The sequence below is a fragment of the Zootoca vivipara genome, chromosome 2 (assembly GCF_963506605.1).
Source record: "Zootoca vivipara chromosome 2, rZooViv1.1, whole genome shotgun sequence".
NCBI classification, from domain to species: Eukaryota; Metazoa; Chordata; class Lepidosauria; order Squamata; family Lacertidae; genus Zootoca; species Zootoca vivipara.
In genome coordinates, this window is record NC_083277.1 from 8,799,892 (window position 1) to 8,822,488 (window position 22,597).

Here is a 22,597-nt window from a genome sequence, read left to right on the forward strand (position 1 = left end):
CAGGTAGGTAGCCGTGTTGGTCTGGTGTAGTCAAAACAAAAACAAACAAACAAAAAAATTATTCCAGTAGCACCTTAGAGACCAACTAAGTTTGTCATTGGTATGAGCTTTCGTGTGCATGCACACTTCCTCAGATACTCTTAATCTCAGGGTCATGAGTTCGAGCCCCGCGTTGGGTGAAAGTTTCCTGCATTGCTGGGGGCTGGACTAGATGACCTTTGGGCGTACCTTCCAAATTCAATGATCATGGTGGTGGTGGTGATAAGGATGATAAGGAGCCCTCGATCCATGCATGTCTGTCCATGCAGTCCTAAAGAAGCTAGACTATCCTCCCCAAGGGCCAGAGCCTTTTAAGTGATGGCATTGACCTGGTCTTCAATTTAGCCTGGCCTTCAATTTAGCCTGATCTGTCATCCCTTTTCCCTTTCCTTTTTTAAGGAAGAAACCCTTCTGGGTCTCCACATAAAAATTTCCCCTGGTCTCCTTGCTGGACTTAGCAGGACTAACTTGGCCAGTTGCCCTGGTGATGCTATATTGATGTGCATTTTACGATGTTTTAAAGTTGTTTTAGGTTGATGTTTTATAGTTGTTGTTAGCCGCCCTGAGCCCGGTTCCTAAACCGGGAAGGGATAAAGAATAATAATAATAATAATAATAATAATAATAATAATAATAATAATAATAATAATAATCCCGGGGGCTGTAAGGACCCTCCTTGCTTGCAGGGGCTTCCTTTGGGTGCATTGGAGAAGCAGGCTCTGGATCTTGCCTGCTTGAATCCTGCACAGCCTGTGAGTGCTGGGAAGCGGGGAGGGGGCAGATCTGGGGTGGGTGAGGGGAGAGAAAGGGAGCCTGTCCTGCTGTAAGTGCCTGGAATAAATGGGGGGAGGGGTGCGCTCCCCCCTTGCAGGAGCCTGCCTTAAATTACATGCAGTGGAATAATAATAATAATAATAATAATAATAATAATAATAATAATAATAATAATAATAATAATAATAATAATAATAATAATGAAAAGCGAGTCCCCCAATGGGCGGCGAAAGCTGCGCATCCTCAGCACCGGCCACCCTAGGAGCCAGCCCGCGCGCGAAGAGTTAAAACGATAGAGCTGCAGCAGCGCCTCCGCCGCCGCCGCCGAGGAGAGGCGGACGAAGAACACTCTCTGCCCACCTCTTACCAGTTCAGGAGAGGGAGGCTGGGGACAGAGCGGAGGCCCCTCGCTGCTCCCTCGCCCTCCCAGCCCAGCCCCCCCCCCACCCGGCCAGGGCTTCTTGCAGAGCGAGGGCATCTGCGCCCGGGAATCCGCTCCAGGAGGTGAGTTGCCAGGAGGGACCTGCTGGCTTTTCCAAGCCGCCTGGGCATCGCTCGGGGTTGTTGCATGCAAGGGAAGGGAGGGAAAGAGGGGAGGTGGGGGTGGGGGGGGGCGGAGAGGAGAGGAGCGCCCTTGACAGCTAGATCCAGGAAGGCAGATATCCCTGCCCCGCCCCGCCCCCCAAAGAGGTTTTTTTTTTTTTTTGCAGTTCTGATCCTTTTAGAAAAGAGTGGGTGGGTGGGGAGGATGTGGCCTTTGCATTCCCGCACAAAAACCCTCTGCCGATTCTTGTTCTCCCGCACAAAACCTCACTGCCGATTCTTGTCCCCCCCCCCGGCCCCGGCCCCCCCGCACAAAACCTCCTCCTGGTTTCCCTGAGCGCCGTCCATTTGCGAGGATGGGCCTGTGGCCAAGTGGCAAGAGGCTGCCGCGCAGGTCTCTGCCTCGATGAGCTTGCAGTGCGACGGGGTAGGAGAGGGCAAAGGGCAGAGGCAGGAAATGGACAAATGGACAGGAAAGCAGCCTGGAAAAATGCATTTATTTATTAGATTGCAATGCCAGCTGCCCCTCCCCGCCAATGGGTTTGAGGCGGGAGCATTTACTGTATGGTTTCCCTGCCATTTTAGTCTCTGCGGAATCGTAGAGTTGGAAGGGACCCCAAGGGTCATCTCGTCCAACCCCCTGAAACAACCCTGCGAGGTAGGTTAGGCCAACAGACTGTGACTGGCCCGAGGTCACCTGGTGAGTTTCATGGCCAGGCAAGGATTTGAACCCTGGTCTTCCAGGTTCTGGTCCAGTGCTCTAACCACAATGCCACCACTGGCTCTCTTTCAGCTACATGTGTTTAGGCTTGGTTACAGTAAGGCATAAGGACTAAGAGATGTTGTCCCCCCCCTTGCTGCTCCTCCCCCTTTCTGGAAAGAGCCTTTCTCCACTCGAAAGGTCCTACAATTTCAGAGCAGCCTTAGACTGACTTTAGTCTTGTTATTGTTTCTCTTTTCCCAAAACTGGAATCCTGTGTTATTCTGATACATAAAAGCCGAAGGGCCATAGCTCAGTGGTAAAAGTTCTGCTTTGTGTACAGAAGATCACAGGTTCAGTCTCCAAGTGGAGCTGGGAGACATCCCTGCCTGAAACCCTGGAGAGCTGCTGCCAGTCTGGGTTGACAATATTGAACCAGATGGAACGGCGCCCCCATTCAGTAGTAAGGTACAGTAGTTCCTAAGTTTCCCGGCCACATTCTCAGACCCAAAGAGGAAGCGAGCGAATATTCAGGATCTGTTTATGGTTGTTGCTGTTAATTATTATTTTTGTTATATTTATTGTTTAACATGACAACAACATAGCCTGTGGTCTAATGACCCACCTGAAAACTGGTGGGTTACGCCAGGGGGTGGCTCTCTATGACCTTGAGGGCCCTGCCCTAACCCTGCAACTTGGACTGTAAAATGACCCAGAAATAGCAAGTGTAGAAGGAACTGGTTTGGCCACATCTTTGGCCAGGACTTTTCTCCTGTGTGTGTTGATGGATGGTTATTGGCTAACCCTTCCCTTGAGAAAGATGGGGCTGTGACTCACCCTTTTGTCTTCTGCCTGGCGGGGTGGGGCGGGGTAGAGGTTGGTGGTGGTAGGAGTGGGTACCATACATTTGCAGCACATGACTTACCCCAAATAATTAATCCTGGAAACTGCAGTTTACCCCCTGCAAGACCTGCAGTTCCCAGCACTCTTAAAAACAATCATGAATTTGATATAGTTACAGGTACCGGTAGGTAGCCGTGTTGGTCTGAGTCGAAGCAAAATAAAAAAATTCCTTCAGTAGCACCTTAAAGACCAACTAAGTTTTTATTTTGGTATGAGCTTCCGTGTGCATGCACACTTCTTCAGATACACTTGAAACAGAAGTAACCAGACCCTTATGTATATACAGAGGGTGGTGGGGGTGGGTGGGAATGGTTGATGGGCTGATAGGATGATCATGATCTAGCTTTCTTTTGTGCCTTGCTTCCCCCCCCCCCCCGCAGGACCAATTGCAGTCATCAGCAGTCGTTAACAGCCATCAACAGGTTCACCACTCCCATCAGCCCATCACCCATTCCCACCCACCCCCACCCTCTGAATATACATAAGGGTCTGGTTGATTCTGTTTCAGTGTATCTGACGAAGTGTGCATGCACACGAAAGCTCATACCAAAATAAAAACTTAGTTGGTCTTTAAGGTGCTACTGAAGGAATTTTTTTATGAATTTGATATATTCTTTATGTTATGTCCTTTAGTGCTTACATGGTTTTGATGCTGATTCTGTTGAACTTCTGGTGGTATACTTTTCTTTAGGCACTTTTCTTTATTATTTATTTCTTTATAATATTTATAGCCTGCCCTTCCTCTGTACGATACCAGGGCGGGGAACGGAACATAACATGAAATAATAACAGACAACCTCGTCATGAAATGGACAACAATGTGTACTAAAATACACCAAATAAAATAAGGTTTTTTTTTTAAAAAAAACAAAACCCTTAAACTTGATATGCTGTCAATTCAACCCATTTGATTAACGTTACGCCGTAAATGCGTCAAGAGCAATTTTATAATTAATCCACCAAGGGAAGCATTTCAGGGCTACAATGCATTTTTAAAAATGCTGGTTTTTACCTTGTAAAATTTAAGATTTAAATTTGCCCCTTTAAGAGCTACAATGCTCCAACTTCCCCAGAGAAAAGGACACTTTGAGAATTGTAGTTCTGTGAGGGGAATAGGCGTCTCCTGACAACCAGGGGTGTTGTGGTAAGCTGTGCCTTCGGATCCCAGACTCCAGCTCCCATCATCCCTGACCATTGGCTCTGTTCGCAGGGGCTGATGGGAGTTGGAGTCCGGCAACATCAAGAGGCCTCCTGGTTGGGGAAGGATGATATATAGCACAAAGTCTGCTCAACTGTTAAAAAAATTGTCTGCAGACTGTACATTTCGCTCTTCCTTTGCCTCCTCAAGTTGAGCTGTGGTGATTAAATTTCCTAACCAATTCCAGTTGCTCAGCTGATATCTCATCCGGGAGATGCACTCTGTCACGCGCCAGAAGGATTTCTAATAGAACTGCAACCCAAATTTCCAGACATTTAACTTTTTTTATTTGTATTTACACCCAGTGCTATTTTTCTAGTCAAGGTTGGCAGGATTTGTACTTCTGTAGAAATTGGAGTTCTTGGTGAAGTCCAGAAATAAACAGTAAATTACAAGAACTCGGGCCAGGAGGAAGATGAATTTCAAGTAAGTCTTCAAAAGGTTTTATTTATGTAATGATGAGATGAATTCAAATAGGAATCAATTCCAGTATGATAGTGAGGCAAATAAAGATAAATTCCAGTGAAAAAAATCCCAGGACAAGGCCCTGTTTTGACAATTCTTCATCAGCTGTGGGTTAAACCACAGAGTCTAGGGCTTGCTGATCAGAAGGTCGGTGGTTCGAATCCCTGCAATGGGGTGAGCTCCTGTTGCTCGATCCCAGCTCCTGCCCACCTAGCAGTTCAAAAGCACATCAAAGTGCAAGTAGATAAATAGGGACCGCTCTGGCGGGAAGGTAAACGGCGTTTCCGTACGCTGCTCCGGTTCACCAGAAGCAGCTTTGTCATGCGGGCCACATGACCTGGAAGCTGTCTGCGGACAAACGCCGGCTCCCTCGGCCTAAAGAGCGAGATGAGCGCCGCAACCCCAGAGTCGGACACGACTGGACCTGATGGTCAGGGGCCCCTTTACCTTTACCTTTAGTCTTGGGCTACACCCCTTCTATGGTGTATGTATGAGGTTTCTTGGGGTGGTCTTGGACCCCAGGGCGGGCAATTTAAAATGTCTATATAAGGGCAGGAACACCTTTGTTCTGGGTCCTCCTCTCTCCTGTGTGTGAGGGGAGCACCCTGTTGCAACAGCTTTAATAAAGATCAGGCTTACAAGCTGCTTTGCTTCTCAATATTCTCTGGTTGGTCTCTGTTATTTTCTCCTACCGATAGAGAACCTACAAAAGGACTCTATATGGGCTCTTGGGTACCCCATAAGGGAAAAGGAGCAGGTTTTTTTTTTACTTATATCAACCCTGTTCTGAAGCAAGAAGCGGGTTTTCTTTGTTTTCAAATGATTTATTTGTTGCTTTACTATCGAGGGTTCCTTGCCTTGCCCTTCACCACAAGGTCCCACAGAAAGGTTACAACAATACAATCCACGGTTATTAAAACACAATTAAAAACTGCTCCAAGCAAAACACAATACAGTTGATAGTTTCAATAAAAGAGGGTAAACTTGAGGCTTTGCAACAAAGGTGATGGTTGGAATTGCACAATCTTGGTCAATAATGTCAGAAGAAACATTCTTACTGCAAACATTCTTACGTCCTGATTCTCCAGGAAATGGGGGTTAAATCATGCCGAAAATGTATTTAAAAAGCTCCCAAACTCAAAAGTTCTTGTACCGTGTTTCCCCTTTTTTAAGACACCGTCTTATTACTTTTTTTTCTCAAAAAACCACAGGGTGGCTTATTTTTGGTGGGATGTCTTACTGGTATTTTTATTATGAGTCTGAGGGAAGGGAGGTGTGCGTCCCTGGCCCAGCCCTCTCTCCCCAGCCCTGGGATGTTCGCAAAGGGCTGCTCTCTCTCTCCTCTGATGTGGGGACTCACTTAATAGCAATCTGCTACACTGGAGCTTCTTAAATCTAAACCAGTATAATGGAATCTATCTGTGTGATACAGTCCTAGCAGTAGCCTATAGTAAAGCAAATAAGGATCTCTACTAGCCAGCTGCCCAAGACTTAAGTTCCAACAATGTAACACTTTGTAGTGCTAAAATAAAAAAAATCCTTCAGTAGCACCTTAAAGACCAACTAAGTTTTATTTTGGTATGAGTCTTTAAGGTGCTACTGAAGGAATTTTTTTATTTTACTTCGACCCAGACCAACACGGCTACCTACCTGTAACCAGAACTTTGTAGTGCTATCACTGATAGCAAAGAAGCTACCTGCTGAGAACAAAGAAGCCAGCTAAACAGCAATTAAGATTGCTGACTTGGTAAATGGTAGCAATTAAGAAGCAATTGAGCTAGCAAGGTAAAATTTTGTGGGTAAAGGAAGCTAGGACCGGCAGTTTAACTTTTGTGCTCACAAACAGCAAGAAGGAAAAAGTCCTTAATTTTTTTAAAAAAGTCCCCAAGGCAAGGACTGCGATCCAGACTACTTACAAATCCTTAAAGGGGCAGCTCCACAGACAAGCAAGCATAAGGTAGAAAGGAAGGCTGCAAGGAGACAACAATCAGACACAGGAGACTGCCGTCAAGAGGAAATCAACAGGCAACTCATGGGTGGACGCATAGAATGGAAGGGAAAGGTGGAGGGAAGCGAGAGGTGGGTTCTGTGTGTGTGTGAGAGAGAGAGACAGAGAGACAGAGAGACAGAGAGACACAGACGCGCACACGGAGATCTCTCCCTTAAAGGGAAAACAGCCTTTGCATTCAATCGCTCCTCTCCCGTCAAGAGGAAATCAACAGGCAACTCATGGGTGGACGCATAGAATGGAAGGGAAAGGTGGAGGGAAGCGAGAGGTGGGTTCTGTGTGTGTGAGAGAGAGAGAGACAGAGAGACAGAGGACACAGACGCGCACACGGAGATCTCTCCCTTAAAGGGAAAACAGCCTTTGCATTCAATCGCCCCTCTCCCGTCAAGAGGAAATCAACAGGCAACTCAGGGGTGGGCGCATAGAATGGAAGGGAAAGGTGGGGGGAAGCGAGAGGTGGGTGCTCTCTCTCTCTCTGTGTGTGTGTGTGTGAGAGAGAGAGAGAGAGAGAGAGAGAGAGAGAGAGACGCAGGGGGCGGGGGGAGAGAGAGAGACAGACGCGCTCACGGAGGTCACGAGGCTTCGGCAGCCAGCAGCTACGGCTCTTCAGTGCATTTTTACAAGCTTTTAAAGGAAATACGTGTCTGTGGAGCGACAGCAAAATGGAGATATTTTTAAGGGGGGGTTGGCTGGCGGGAGGGGGGTTATTGCTACTGGGTGAAGGGTCTATCAGTATGTCTTATTTTCGGGGTATGGCTTGTATCGCGCAATTGCTTAGAAATCCTGCTATGGCTTATATAATGACTACGTCTTAAAAAAGGGGAAACACGGTATGTAGCTTTTACTTTAAAAAAGCCCAACAATTTTGGTTCCCCTAAAAACACAACCCAAAAAAACTCATCAACTTTTGGGTTTTCCTTAATAAAGCTCAACAATTTCAGTGGTTTCCTTAAAAAAGTCTTTGAAATAAATATAATATAATAATTTATTATTTATACCCCGCCCATCTGGTTGGGTTTTCCCAGCCACTCTAGGCGGCTCCCAACCGAATATTAAAAACACAATACAGTATTAAACATTAAAAATTTCCCTAAACAGGGCTGCCTTCAGATGTCTTTTAAAAGTAAAATAGTTGCTTATTTCCTTGACAACCCTATCAAGCGAGAGTGAGGCTGGGAAGCTTATTTTACTATGAGGCTTGTTCTCTCCATTTCCCCATAGGTCTTTTTAATTGAATAAACATGACATTTCCCCACAAAATATTCTACTGCCTCGATCATCAGGGTTCCAGAGATGGAAACTTAATCAATTAAAGGGTGGGTTAGAAAGAAAAAGGTTCGAATTAATCTAACCAGTTAATTGACTGAATGTTGCTCCCTTCATTTCCACAGGGTGTTTGCTTTATTTTATTTATTTGATTATATTTATATCTTGCCTGCCCTCCGAGGAGCTCAATGTGGTGTAGACCAGTGTTTCTCAACCTTTTTTGGGCAAAGGCACACTTGCTTCATGAAAAAAATCACGAGGCACACCACCATTAGAAAATGTTAAAAAAATTAACTCTGTGCCTATATTGACTATATATAAAGTAATTCTCCCACGGCACACCAGGCAACATCTCGCGGCACACTAGTGTGCCGCGGAACAGTGGTTGAGAAACACTGGTGTAGACAGCCAGCTTCCCCACCTGCTTTTGGCCCTCGTGTGAGGTAGGTAAGGCTGAGGGCAATTGTGACTTGCCCAAGGTCTCCCAGCGAGCTTCATGGCTGAGTGAGGATTTGAACCCGGGTCTCTCGAGGACTTGACTGGCACTCTGCCAGGTACCTTCACCTGTCTCTCCGACACCCGTTTGTGTTTCCTTCCCTCAGGGAGAAAATGCCAGCTGCTTCCGTATGACCTGCATCTCTCCCGAGACGAACAACAAAAATTTGCCCCGTACGCCCTGCAGAACGGCCTGTTTCACCGTGATGTAACTGCAGGCCCCAAAGCCTAGGCCTTTCTTCTTCCGTGGCAGCCGAGGGCAGAAGGAGGAGAAAACATCTGTAGCGAGACAAAATGGCAGCCCAACAGAGAGACGCGTTGCCTCTGGACCTGCAGTTCCGGGCTGGGCTCGAACGAGGGGCAAATTTAGCCCTGAAAATGGAAGACGCGGAGCCGGTGGGCTTGAAGCAAGAGGTGGAATTGGAGGGGCAGAGCGCAAGCCCCAGTGCCGCCCAGTTGGGGTCCGACAGGCAAGGCCTGAGATGGAGAGGACCGCAACACATCAAGCAAGAACCAGAGGATGGGATGTCGTCGCAGCAGTGGGAGGCACAATGGCAGGAGTTTCTGGGGGGCGTGCAGTCTCCTCGCTCGGGATGGGGGCCCCCACAGCTTCCGGGCACCGCCTCATGGGGGGACATGAAGGCACCCGCGGCACATTTTGACGGGGGAGCCACAACCAGCCACCGGCCCACGGAAGGGCACTTTGTCCCCCTGCCACCCAGCTTTGACGGGACGGGGCCGCCAGCCAGCCGAGATCAGAGGAAAGTGAAGGAGGAGATGGAGAGCAGCGAAGACCCCTCAGGCGCTGAGACGGACCGCCAGCACTTCCGGCAGTTCCACTACCAGGAGGCCGAGGGCCCCCGCGAGGTCTGCAGCCGCCTCTGGGACCTCTGCCAGCAGTGGCTGAAGCCCGAGAGGCGCACCAAGGAGCAGATCCTGGAGCTTCTGGTGCTGGAGCAGTTTCTGACTGTCCTCCCCCCAGAGATGGAGGGCTGGGTCAAGGAATGCCACCCTCACAATTGCGCCCAGGCGGTGGCCCTGGCGGAGGATTTCCTGCAGAGGCACCAGGAGGAGGGCAGGCAGGACCAGAAGGTGAGAAGATCTGCTTCCAGATGTGGGGCCACATCTGCACAATACATTCAAAGCACCCTTACACCACTTGAATCATTGTGGCTTTCTCCAGAAACACCCTGGGAACTGTAGTTTGTTAAGGGTGCTAAGAGCTGTTAGGTGATCCTATTCCCCTCACAGAGCTACAGTTCTCAAAGTTCTCTGGGGAAAGGGATTAAACCACTCTGGGAATTGTTGTGTGTGTGTGTGTGTGTGTGTGTGTGTGTGTGTGTGTGTGTGTGTCCTAACAACTCTCAGCACCCTTCAGTACTTTATTTCGGCCATAGGCCCATATCAAGATATCAACACAAAACAATGTACATCGTACAACAGAACAAAACAAAACAAAAGTAAACAAAATCAATTCCATTCATAAAAATCCTATCCCTATAAATATTATAAAATTACAATTACAAGGTAAAAAATATCACTTAGATCATAGAATCATAGAATCATAGAATCATAGAGTTGGAAGAGACCACAAGGGCCATCCAGTCCAACCCCCTGCCAAGCAGGAAACACCATCAAAGCATTCCTGACAGATGGCTGTCAAGCCTCTGCTTAAAGACCTCCAAAGAAGGAGACTCCACCACACTCCTTGGCAGCAAATTCCACTGCCGAACAGCTCTTACTGTCAGGAAGTTCTTCCTAATGTTTAGGTGGAATTTTCTTTCTTGTAGTTTGAATCCGTTGCTCCGTGTCCGCTTCTCTGGAGCAGCAGAAAACAACCTTTCTCCCTCCTCTATATGACATCCTTTTATATATTTGAACATGGTTATCATATCACCCCTTAACCGTCTCTTCTCCAGGCTAAACATACCCAGCTCCCTAAGCCGTTCCTCATAAGGCATCGTTTCCAGGCCTTTGACCATTTTGGTTGCCCTCTTCTGGACACGTTCCAGCTTATCAGTATCCTTCTTGAACTGTGGTGCCCAGAACTGGACACAATACTCCAGGTGAGGTCTGACCAGAACAGAATACAGTGGTACTATTACTTCCCTTGATCTAGATGCTATACTCCTATTGATGCAGCCCAGAATTGCATTGGCTTTTTTAGCTGCTGCATCACACTGCTGACTCATGTCAAGTTTGTGGTCAACCAAAACTCCTAGATCCTTTTCACATGTACTGCTCTCAAGCCAGGTGTCTCCCATCCTGTATTTGTGCCTTTCATTTTTTTTGCCCAAGTGTAGTACTTTACATTTCTCCTTGTTAAAATTCATCTTGTTTGCTTTGGCCCAGTTGTCTAATCTGTTAAGGTCATTCTGAAGTGTGATCCTGTCCTCTGGGGTGTTAGCCACCCCTCCCAACTTGGTGTCATCTGCAAACTTGCTCAGGATTCCCTCAAGCCCATCATCCAAGTCATTGATAAAGATGTTGAACAAGACTGGGCCCAAGACAGAACCCTGTGGCACCCCACTAGTCACTACTCTCCAGGATGAGGAGGAGCCATTGATGAGCACCCTTTGGGTTCGGTCAGTAATCCAGCTACAAATCCACTGAATGGTAGCATTGTCTAGCCCACATTTTACCAGCTTCTTTACAAGAATATCATGGGGCACCTTGTCAAAGGCCTTGCTGAAATCAAGATAGGCTACATCCACAGCGTTCCCTTCATCTACCAGGCTTGTAATTCTGTCAAAAAATGAGATCAGATTAGTCTGACATGACTTATTTTTCAGGAACCCATGCTGACTTTTAGTGATCACAGAGTTTCTTTCTAGGTGCTCACAGACTGTTTGCTTAATGATCTGCTCTAGAATCTTTCCTGGTATTGATGTCAGGCTGACTGGGCGGTAATTGTTTGGGTCCTCTCTTTTCCCCTTTTTGAAAATAGGGACAACATTTGCCCTCCTCCAGTCTGCTGGAACTTCGCCTGTTCTCCAGGAATTTTCAAAGATTATTGCCAGTGGTTCTGAAATCACCTCTGCCAGTTCATCTGGTCACCACTATAAATCAAACATTAGGGCAAAAAATCAATAATCATAAAGTAACCCATTTTTCCTCTTGTAGGATAGAACTGCAATCAGGTATCTAGCTACAAGGAGTGATCTCAGCACCCTTAAGAAACTGTGGTTGTTGCTTTCTATTTTAAAGCACAGGGTGAAAACTTTCCGTTTTAACTCAGTCTCTTGGTTTGAAAGGGTTTTTTTTAGTATTTGTGGCCTCTTTTAGCGAGGTAGGATCTGTAAGACCTGTCTTTTAATTGTGCAGATATGGGTTTTTAAGGTTTGGTTGTGTTTTTATCATAATTTATGTTAGTATTTCTATTGTGCCTGTAAGTCACCGAGCCATTTCCACGAGTAAAGGGGCTATATGACAACAACAAACAAACTACAGTTATCCTTTGGGGGAAGCCATAGCCGCTAAAGTGCAGTCTTGTGTCAGAAGCAGGACCACCCTAAGACATTTTGCTGCCCAAAGTCAATTTAAAAATAATAGGTAAATTGTTAACAAATGGTTTAGAGTTAGCTGTGGGCCTCAAGGTGACCATGGTTTCTGATTGTATTAAATTTCTCGTTGTAATGAGGACAAAAAGGGATTGTGAAGATGTCTGAAATGATCTCTCCAAACTGAGTGAATGGGCAGTAAAATGGCAAATGCAATTCAGTGCAAACAATATATACACATTGGGCCAAACAGTATTATTATTTCTTCTTCTTCTTCTTCTTCTTCTTCTTCTTCTTCTTCTTCTTCTTCTTCTTCTTCTTCTTCTTCTTCTTCTTCTTCCAATTTATTACCTGCCCCTCTCCTTAAGCTCCCAGGGTTGCTTAACAAACAAAACACAACATTAATATTAAAAGACAATGTTGCACAACATTAGAAAGCATTTAAAGCATCTTAAAATTACAAAAGGGGGGGGGGTTACTGACTGGGAACTGACCAGGAACAAAACCTTGAGGTTACAGTAAATAGCTCAGTGAAGTGTGTGGCAGCTATGGAGAAAGGCAATTTCCATGTAAGGGATCATTAGGAGAAATTGAAAATGAAACTGCCGCTCTCGTAACACTGTTATACACATCTGTGGCGTGGCCACGTTTGGAATACTGTATACAGTTCTGGTCCCCTCACCTCAAAAAGGATATTGCAGGTCCAGAATAGGGCAACTGAAATGGTGAAAGCGATGGAGGAAAGAAGATTTTGAGGAAAGAGTATAACATTTGGGGTTTTGGGGCTAGGAGAAAAGGTGACAAAGAAGTGACATAGTAAAGGTGTAAAAACTTAATTCATGGTGTGAAAAATGTGGGTGGGGAGACTTGCAGCACTAGAAGAATGGATGAAGCATGAAGTTGAATGCCTGACGATTCATTGCAGGCAAAAGAAAGTCCTTCTTCACACAGTGAATTTGCTGCCACAAGAGGCAGCGATGGCCTGGGAATAATTTTGCCACTTGCTTGTTGAGGCACTCTTCCCCCATCTGGGCTCCATCTGAGGAGGAGGGTGGGGTATAAATTCACTAAATAATAACGATCTTGACAAAGCAAAATAAAATGCTGCTGCTGTTTGCAGGGCCCAGGGATGTTTCACGTGGTGACCGTAAATTTCCCCGACGCTGAGCATGCGGCAAGCAGGAGCGCGGAAAGGCAGCTTGGGAGGCCTGTCAAGGAGGAAGTCGAAGAAGATGGCCGCTCTGTGGGTAAGGGATTCTCCTGACCAAGGAGCTTTCCTTAGAGCAAGGTGACTCACCTGTAGCCTATCGGATGCTGCAGGGGCTGATTGGAGTTGGAGTCCCGGAATGAGGAACCCAATGTCTTCCAGGCATTGTTGGACTACAGCTTCCGTAATCCCTGGCCATCTGAAGTGCCACTGTTAAGTCATTCATGCCGTGTAGATTTGTAGAGTCGGAAGAGTCCTCAAGGCCCATCTAGTCCAACCTCTTGCGATGCAGGAATCTTTTGCACAACATGGGACTCAAACCCATGACTCCGGGATTAAGAGTCTCAGGCAGCTGCATCTGTGTGTGTCAAAACTCAGGAGTCTTGAGATCTGGTTTATACCAAACGTGCGGGTGGGTTGTATGTTTATTTTGGAGCAAACACTTCGAGCCACAGAGGGGTTCAGATGAGCACACTTTTCTCATTTGTACTTCGTTCATGCCTGTCGGGGATTAGCCCTGCCCAGACCTTGACCCTTAAGAAGAAGCAGATCTCCACACTGCCATGAGAAACCATTGGATTTAGACCTCACTGCACCCAGTGATGGACACTGGGGTCTCAAATTTCAGCAGTGCCCAAATTCAGTGCTCTCCTAAAAGGGTATCAGGGCTTAGTGAGCGGGGAGAGTCTGTGGCAGAGAGAAGCCCAGAATCAGAGGCAGAAGCTGAACTGGAGGAAGAGGGAGGCCAAGAAGCAGTGACAGGTCAGGCTGGTGGAGGGTCACAGGTGTCTCCCCCTCCTGCTGCAAAAAGCTTCCCTTCCCCCTGGTCTCCCAGAACCAGGGGAGGCATGAAGCAGGGGGAGCAAAGGCAGGCACGCAGGCACAGTCTCCAATTGCTTAGAGAAAACCCTGCAGGTGGCACTGTGGTCTAAACCACTGAGCCTCTTGGGCTTCCCGATTAGAAGGTCGGCGGTTCAAATGGGTGAGCTCTTGCTTCCCTGTACCAGCTTCTACCCACCTAGGAGTTTGAAAGCATGCTAGTGCAAGTAGATAAATAGGTACTACTCCGGCGGGAAGGTAAACAGCATTTCCATGCGCTCTGGCTTCCATCACAATGTTCCATTGTGCCAGAAGCGGTTTAGTCATGCTGGCCACATGACCCAGAAAGCTGTCTGTGGACAAACGCTGGCTCCCTCAGGCTGAAAGCGAGATGATCTTTGCACCCCATAGTTGCCTTTGACTGAACTTAACTGAACTTATCCTCAGTGTGATTTACTGCTGACGTGCTCCTGTCAGACCCTGAGGGACATCTAGTCCAATCCCCTACGATGCCTGCTTTCCGCAGGGGTACACAAACCTAACTTGTGTTCGGTTTCTCTTTTTTTCTTCCAACAGATGATGGGCAAATAAACGAGAATGAGGCGAACAGGTGGAAAACCCCCCAGGGAGCGGAATCGCACGGGCTCTCGGCAGACGGGGTGGAAGCCAGCCATTTCCGTGAGATGGAAGAGAGCTACAAGGGTCAGAGCGGGCCCAAGGGGCCACATGAGAATGGCCCGGAAGGGGCCACCGTGGAAGAAATCCCCCCGGGAGAGAAGCAGTCGCTGTGCTCCAACTGCGGAGGGAGTTTCAACCCCAGCTCGGGGTTCCTCGGGCCGGAGGGCTTCCCCCCGGGTGCCAACCCCTACAAGTGCTCCGTGTGCGAGAAGAGCTTCTGCCAGGTGGCAAAGCTCATCGCCCACGAGCGCCTGCACACGGGCGACTGGCCCTACAAGTGCTCGTTCTGCGGGAAGAGCTTCAACCGCAGCTCGGACGTCTCCCGGCACGAGAGGATCCACACGGGCGAGAAGCCCTTCAAGTGCGCCACGTGCGAGAAGTGCTTCAGCCAGAGGTCCAAGCTGATCGTGCACGAACGCTTCCATACGGGCGACAAGCCCCACACGTGCTCCTACTGTGGCCGGAGCTTCCACCAGAGGTCGGACCTGGTGAAGCACGAGAGGATCCACACGGGGGAGAAGCCCTACAAGTGTACCGACTGCGGCGGCAGCTTCCACCGCAGCTCGGACCTGGTCAAGCACAAGTGGATCCACACGGGCGAGAGGCCCTACAAGTGCTCCACGTGCGAGAAGAGCTTCCGCCAGCGCTCCGCCCTCCTCTACCACGAAAGGACGCACACGGGGGAGAAGCCCTACACCTGCTCCGCCTGTGGCAAGGGCTTCAGCTGCAAGGCGCACCTCGTGCTCCACAAACGGACCCACACCGGGGAGAAGCCCTACAAGTGCAACTTCTGCGGGAAGAGCTTCACCACCAGCTCGTACTTCGTGAAGCACCAGAGGATGCACTTAGGGCAGGAGGCTTTGCCCGTGCTCTGAGCTGCTCTCGGAAGACTTCCCCAGAGCAGAAGCGCACGATTGGCAGGAGGACCATCGCGGGACGTGTCTCTCATCGGGGCTGTACCAAGGATCAGGCCGCAGTTGGGAAGCTTCGTCTTTGAATGCTCCCACTGTACTATTGTTTTTTAAGACTGTCACCCCGTGCGTAGAAAGCTAGCATCTCAGGGCCTTTCCCCTGACATGCTAGGTTTCTTACGTGCAAGATTTGAGAGAGAGAGAGACAGAGAGGAGCAGTCAAGCATTTCGTCCTCTACCTGTAGTCGGAAATGGTGCAGGCCAGCTGCTGGTTGTGAAGACTGGATTTTATGTTTGCGAGAGGCGAGAGATTATTTGAGGGTAGGCTGGGGCGGGGAGCAAGGGAGGAACCGCCGAAGCCTCGCCGCTTGTGGAAAAAATAGCCGCATTTGCTTTCCTGAGGAGCAGAGAATATAAATAAAGCACATGCCTCATTGAGCAGACTCGTTTTATAAAGATGGTGGAGAGAGGGAGGAACACTACTCAATTCTCCCATGATATGAGGTTCAGTTTCAAAGTACGATCCGTTAGAAAGTATGATCTGTTAAGTCAACACCACCAAGCAAGACGGAGGAGGTGTAAAGCAGAACCCTAATAAATTATTTGCTGAGCACCTAAAAGCCTAGGCAGTGTACAGAACGCAGAAGAGGCCCTGCCCCAAGCAGGCATGCAATGTTATGTAGGCAGAACAAACACTACTCTACACCAAAACGAACATTCAGATTGGAAGGACAGAAAGAAAAGGAGGACCCTGGAATTAAAACCTTACTTTAAAGGCAATCAGGACTGGCAAAAAAAGGAGACACTTCACACAGGAAATAGTGAACTTGTAACGGAACCAGCTGTCGAAAAGAGGTGTTGACGGCAGCCGCCAGCTTAGGTGGCTTTTTAAAAAACTGAAACAAGATCAGATGGATTCAGGGAGGTCGTCTGCCGATGAATGTGAAATGCAGAGCCTCCATTTTCAGTTGCAGTTTACCAGATGCTGGAAACAAACCCCTGGAGGTGGGGAGGTGGTGTTTCTGCTTTCCCAACCGGCTTGGTGAGCTTCCCAAAGATGCCAAATGGGTTTCTTAGGGACTGATCTGGAAATGAGTCCAAAAGGTTTAACACTCAGGACTTGGCGCCAAGGTTCCTTCTGGGCTTGGTGAGCCCTGTTCTTAAGGGAGAGTTGCAACCTGTAAACGTGTAAATAAGGTGTTGGTGTGTGCCCCTTTTCCTGCAGCTCAGAAGCAAAAGGCAGCGCTTGTTCACTTCCCAGAATGTCTAGTTGGCCTCTTCGGGGAACAGGACTCTGGGAGAAATGGGCCCTTTGGTCTGAGCTGGCGAGCTTCTTCTTCTGCTCTGGCTAGAGAGAAATTTGGGGGGCAAGAGGGCTGTTGTTGGCCATGAGCCTCCAGGTCCAAGAGCAGTCTACCTCTAAAAACCGGCAGTTGCAAGGTGGGAGGGGAACAGCGAGGAAGGGCTGCTGCTTCTGGTCTTGTTTGGCCACAGCAGGACTGGATGGATCTTTGGCGTAATCCAACAGGGCTCTTAAGTTTTCTCCCGCCTGGTGTTGGGCGCACAGTTTCGAGTGCTTGTCCCCTACATTACGGGCTGTGTCGGGGTAAGGAACCTTTTCCAGCCTGCTGTTCCTTCCTAGGCAACCTTCTGGGATCCAGCTGCCAGTGGTGGGCAAGGCTGGAAGCAAGCGAGGCCGGAGCGTCAAATCCACAATTTTTCCTTTGTACAATAGGCTAGTTTCTCCACACCTTCACAGACCCTTCTCTTGCTCCCTGTCCAGAGGCAGTTTGGGGATCATGTTCCCTGTCCAGCAGAAACTCTCCAGAAGGGTGTGGAGTCATGCTGGTGTTGGTTTAGAGCAGGCATCCCCAAACTGCGGCCCTCCAGATGTTTTGGCCTACAACTCCCATGATCCCTAGCTTAACAGGTCCAGTGGTAGGGGAAGATGGGAATTGTAGTACAAAACATCTGGAGGGCCAAAGTTTGGGGATGCCTGGTTTAGAGAGACTGCCAAGGGTCACATAATGAGGCCTAAAGGTAAAGGGACCCCTGACCATTAGGTCCAGTTGTGACCGACTCTGGGGTTGCGCACTCATCTCGCGTTATTAGCCGAGGGAGCCGGCGTATAGCTTCCAGGTCATGTGGCCAGCATGACAAAGCTGCTTCTGGCAAACCAGAGTAGCACACGGAAATGCCGTTTACCTTCCCGCTGTAGCGGTTCCTATTTATCTACTTGCATTTTGACCTGCTTTCGAACTGCTAGGTTGGCAGGAGCTGGGACCAAGCAACGGGAGCTCACTTCGTCACAGGGATTCGAACCGCCGACCTTCTGATCAGCAAGCCCTAGGCTCAGTGGCTTAACCCACAGCGCCACCTGGGTCCTAAGGGGCCACATTTATCCCCCTTTCCCTGCACTCAGCCACCTGTTTGTCATCCCTGAGATATGGGACTTGGCCCCCAAATCCTAAAAGGGAGGTGAGGTTTTCCTATCTGAGCCACACCGTACATTAGGAGAACATAGCTTCCTCCCCCCCCCCAAAAAAATAAAATCTTGGGAACTAGTTTGTTAAGGGTGCTGAGAATTATAGCTTCGTTAGTGGTAAACTACCGTTCCAAGGATTTGGGATGGGGGCCTTGCTGTGTGCTTTAAAGTCTAGTATGGTTGTGGCCTTTATCTCAGCTTGCAAAGGTTCTGCCACTGTTTACTCCAGGGGGAGAGTCCTTTTACAGTGCAATCCTACGCCATGTCTACTCAGAAGTAAGTCTCAGGCCCCAGCTGCATCATACATTGGAGACTCTGTGATGCCACTTTTAATCAGTTGGGGATTTCCCCCAAGATATCCTGGGAATTGTAGTTCATTAAGGGTGCTAAGAGTTATGGCGGTCAATGGATTGAGGTTAAATCCGGACAAGACAGAAGTACTGTTTTGGGGGGACAGGAGGCGGGCAGGTGTGGGCGACTCCTTGGTCCTGAACAGGGTAACTGTGCCCCTGAAGGACACAGCCTGGGAGCAATTTTGGACTCACAGCTGTCCATGGAGGCGCAGGTCAGTTCTGTGTCCAGGGCAGCTGTCTACCAGCTCCATCTGGTACGCAGGCTGAGACCCTACCTGCCCGCAGACTGTCTCGCCAGAGTGGTACATGCTCTGGTTATCTCCCTCTTGGACTACTGCAATGTGCCCTACGTGGGGCTACCTTTGAAGAAAACTGCAACTAATCCAGAATGCGGCAGCTAGACTGGTGACAGGGAGTGGCCGCCGAGACCATATAACACCGGTCTTGAAAGGCCTACATTGGCTCCCAGTATGTTTCCAAGCACAATTCAAAGTGTTGGTGCTGACCTTGAAAGCCCTAAACGGCCTCGGCCCAGTATACCTGAAGGAGCGTCTCCACCCCCATCAGCCCAAAAAACAGGTCCAGTGCTGAGGGGCTTCTGGCGGTTCCCTCACTGCAAGAAGTGAGGTTACAGGGAACCAGGCAGAGGGCCTTCTCGGTAGTGGCGTCTGCCCTGTGGAACTATTTACGTGTGGAAATAAACATCTGAAAGCAGCCCTGTATAATGGAGTTTTTAATGTTTGGTGTTTTACTGTGCCTGGTGTTTGCTGAAAGCTGCCCAGAGTGGCATATAAATTATAAATTATTATTATTATTAGGAGACACACACACACCCTCACACTACCCCCCTCAAAGAGCAACAATTCCTGGAGTGGTTTAACAATTGGTCCCTCTTCCTAGGGAACTCTGGGGGTTTTTGTTCTGTGAGGGGGGATAGTGGGGTCTTCCGACAATTCTCAGCAACCTTAACAAACTACATTTCCCATGATTCTTTGGTGGGGGAAGCAATGACTGCCCCAGGCGGCATGATACTGCGTTCAGTATACAGTGGTATCTCGGTTTAAGAACAGCTTAGTTTATGAACAGCTTGGATTAAGAATGCTGCAAACCCAGAAGTAGGGGTTTTGGTTTGTGAACTTTGCCTTGGAAGCAGAACATGTTCCGCTTCCTGTTGAGTGTGTTCCATTTGTAAATTGAGTCCCCCGCTGCTGTGGGAAAGCACGCCTTGGTTTAAGAACGCTTTGGTTTAAGAACGGACTTCCAGAACGGATTAAGTTCATAAACCAAGGTACCACTGTATAGGGCAGATGGCACCTGAGTCTCCAGGCTGCCGGTTCTTAACACTAAACATGTATACGCATCATAGCATTGCTCCGAAAAGTCATTTCATGTGATGCTAAATGCCTTTCGTTTGCCGAATTGTCTATTTAAAATGGGTGATGTATTGTCTAAACGGAATATGTACATGTCTTTCTATTTTGTTTAGTTTTTTCTTTGCAAATATGCATGGGTAAAAAATTTTTTTACTGTCCTTGTGGCTTGGGATGCTATGTTTATATGCCTGTATATAGTATATGCTTGTGCACTTATGTATGCCTTGACGGACTCCGTATGTGTTAAATTGTCAACAATGCCATTCAGGTACCCATTATTACTTAACCTGCGGCTATGCAACTCTGGAAATTTCATTTGCAGTGTTACCCATTCCACCACGCCCCTGACTTTGCCAAAGAACTCTCTGCCTTACTCCAGCCTTTACAATTTGTCTGCAAAAGTTACTAGTCCTCATCAGAGGAAGAAAGAATAAACTGTCCAAGCAGACCTGTGTTAGCCATGAAGTACCAATGGCCTAGATTGTGGGGTTTGGGGGGATATCTCTTCTAATTTTACAAAAGCTTCCCAGTCTATTTGCCCCAGGCAAGTAGTTATTTCTTTATCCTTCCTAAGTTTACACCCAGGAACCATTTTCTGGCTTCTAAAATTTATTTATGTGCAATGCATGAATACCTCTGTAGATTTTCTGCATCTTTTGGGCGTGTGTGTCTCTGTGTGTTTTATTTTATTTTATCAGCTGGTCCCCGTAAAGTCCCTTGATGCCCATGTTTAATGGATATCCATGAATGCTTCTTTCCAGGAGAGAAAATTTGGACCTTTTCCTGTTCTTGCTTTGATAACAATGCTTTATATTGCATTGCCTTCTTAACCAAACTGATGCCGTCTAGTTTGCACCGAGAGATTCCGTTTTGAGGTTGTGAAGTTCTGTTTACAAAAGGAGGCCTCGATTTGTGGGAAGGGATCAGCCATTGCTTCTCCAAGCCTTAAGTCATTTTCTGTTCGATTTCCGGCGGGTCGAATCCAGGCAGACAATGGCACGAGAGCTGCCACACACCTGTTGTCCGGCTGATCTTCCTGACCTTTATTATTAATCTCACTTCCCCACCCCCAGAAAGAAAAATATATGCTTGATGTTACTCCAAATCTGCATGATTAATTAAGCCATTGAACTCACGGGAGGGGAGGGATTTTATTGGGATTGACTAAATTCCATGGGGCTATGATGCCACATGTGCATCTGTCATGGATGCTTTCGCTGAGATTCCTGCCTTGCAGGGGGTTGGACTAGATGATCCTTGGGAGTCCCTTCCAATTCTCTGAATCTATGATTCCAGGCGTATACCCAGCTGGAGTTTATGGACCTTAAGCGATGGTGTTTTGGGAACGTTTGGGATTCTTTGTCTGGCTCTTATATGGCGGGACTTTGTCTGTGAAACGCATGCTTTCCGACTCGAGTGGTAAATTACACTCAAACGATCCGATACCCTGCCGTCTCTGGCTGGGAACAACCGAAGGCAGTGCTAGCTAGTGGTTTCAGTGTTGATGATTATCGTCTTGTCTGCCAGTTGTGTGTGCCTGATATGCTGTATTTCTTAAATAAATATTCTTTTGATTTCATAATGCTATAGTGTTTTTGTCCTGTGTGTTCAGGGGCTCTGCCCCAGGTCTCTCTCTAAGAAGAGTACTAGAGCCATCTGCTACATTTACCTCTCACCTTTCCTCCAATGAGTTCTAGGTGGTGTACATCATTCTCCTCCCCATTTTGTCCTCACAACAACAACCCTGTTAGGTAGGTTAGGCTTCCCGTCGAGATGTGAAAGGCGCCCAATCTCTGCACTTTCTGGAGACAATTGTTGCTCCAACAGGCTGGATTAATGGCTTTTTACCACAAGGGTCCACCTGTTAGGCTTTTAAATGTATTTGCTGTTCTTGTGATTTAAAGCAGTTTTCAATTGTGTATAAATTGCCTTGAAATGGTGGTTTAGTGAGGCAATTCATAAATCAATAGAAATTATAATGACGGTTCTCTTGGCAGGGGGAGCCACAGATTCCTGTAGCCCAGATACTTCCAGCGGATCCCGAACTTTTGGGGGGGGGCATTGCCTACCCTATAAAAAACATTATTCAGAACACTACGGTGGACCTGCTGATCTTGGAGCAGTTCCTGGCCATCCTTCCTCCTGAGCTGCAAAGCTGGATCAGGGAAGAGGATCCAGAGAGCTGCGCCCAAGCCGTGGCCCTGGCAGAGGATTTCCTGACCAGCCGTCGGAAAGCTGAGACATGGAAGTGGCAGGTCAGAGCGCTTAATGCAGGGAGAGGCAATTGCTCCAGTGACTTCCAGATTGGGTTGTTGCCATGTGCTGTGCATGGGGCAGCCCTCGAAGATGACTAGCAGCCAGATCCCTGGGTAGGGTTCCCGCTGGTACTCCTAGAACCCCTAAAACAGCTGCATTGGCTGCAAGGATATTTATGGGCTTAATTTAAGGTGCTCATGCTAGTGTTTAAAGCAGTGCTTCTCAAAGTGGGGGGGGGCGCTAAGAGGCAAGGTGCGGCAGGGGGGCGGGGCTGGTGGTGGAAAGGACTACCAGACTTGGAAAAGCTGGCATCACTGGAACAAGTTCATCAGTTTTGTTGCACTCATTAAACTAGGATAGTTTCAATTGGAATTTGAATAAATGTGCAATTCAGGAGTTTTCTTCACGGAAACGGAATCAAGTCCTGCTTGATAAATCAAAACTCCTGTCCATTTAGGGCAGAGGCAGATTATCTCCAATTCAAAAATGACAAGGAAGCTTGTTATAGGAATTCTAAGGTGACACACACACACACACACACACACATATTATTAATAACTGTACAAGGCAAACACATACCGTACATAAGTATATAAACCACGTGTCTGAAATAGTGCAGAAGAA

General features: G+C 47.9%; 1 protein-coding gene across 4 annotated transcripts; it reads left to right on the plus strand.

Annotated features, from left to right (window-relative positions):
• The first annotated feature begins 1,133 nt into the window (after positions 1–1,133).
• Positions 1,134–21,741, plus strand: LOC118081210 (zinc finger and SCAN domain-containing protein 30-like). Of its 4 annotated transcripts, XM_060270678.1 has the most exons (5): positions 1,134–1,317; positions 4,463–4,583; positions 8,499–9,483; positions 13,012–13,138; positions 14,494–21,741. In XM_060270678.1, exons 3-5 carry the CDS (start codon positions 8,686–8,688, stop codon positions 15,468–15,470), a joined length of 1,902 nt encoding a protein of 633 aa, XP_060126661.1. In that variant the 5' UTR covers positions 1,134–1,317; positions 4,463–4,583; positions 8,499–8,685; the 3' UTR covers positions 15,471–21,741. The 4 variants fall into 4 exon arrangements, with proteins under 4 accessions (XP_060126661.1, XP_060126660.1, XP_060126662.1 ...); XM_060270677.1 differs by lacking the exon at positions 4,463–4,583; XM_060270679.1 differs by lacking the exon at positions 1,134–1,317 and having other exon boundaries at positions 3,563–4,583.
• The last annotated feature ends 856 nt before the right edge of the window (positions 21,742–22,597 follow it).

Excerpts from the sequence above, each read along its gene's own strand:
- LOC118081210 (XM_060270678.1), top strand. The coding sequence starts at position 8,686 with ATGGCAGCCCAACAGAGAGACGCGTTGCCTCTGGACCTGCAGTTCCGG. Across the intron at positions 9,484-13,011 it reads AGGGCAGGCAGGACCAGAAG|GGCCCAGGGATGTTTCACGT; the intron begins GTGAGAAGATCT and ends TGCTGTTTGCAG. Across the intron at positions 13,139-14,493 it reads AGAAGATGGCCGCTCTGTGG|ATGATGGGCAAATAAACGAG; the intron begins GTAAGGGATTCT and ends TTCTTCCAACAG.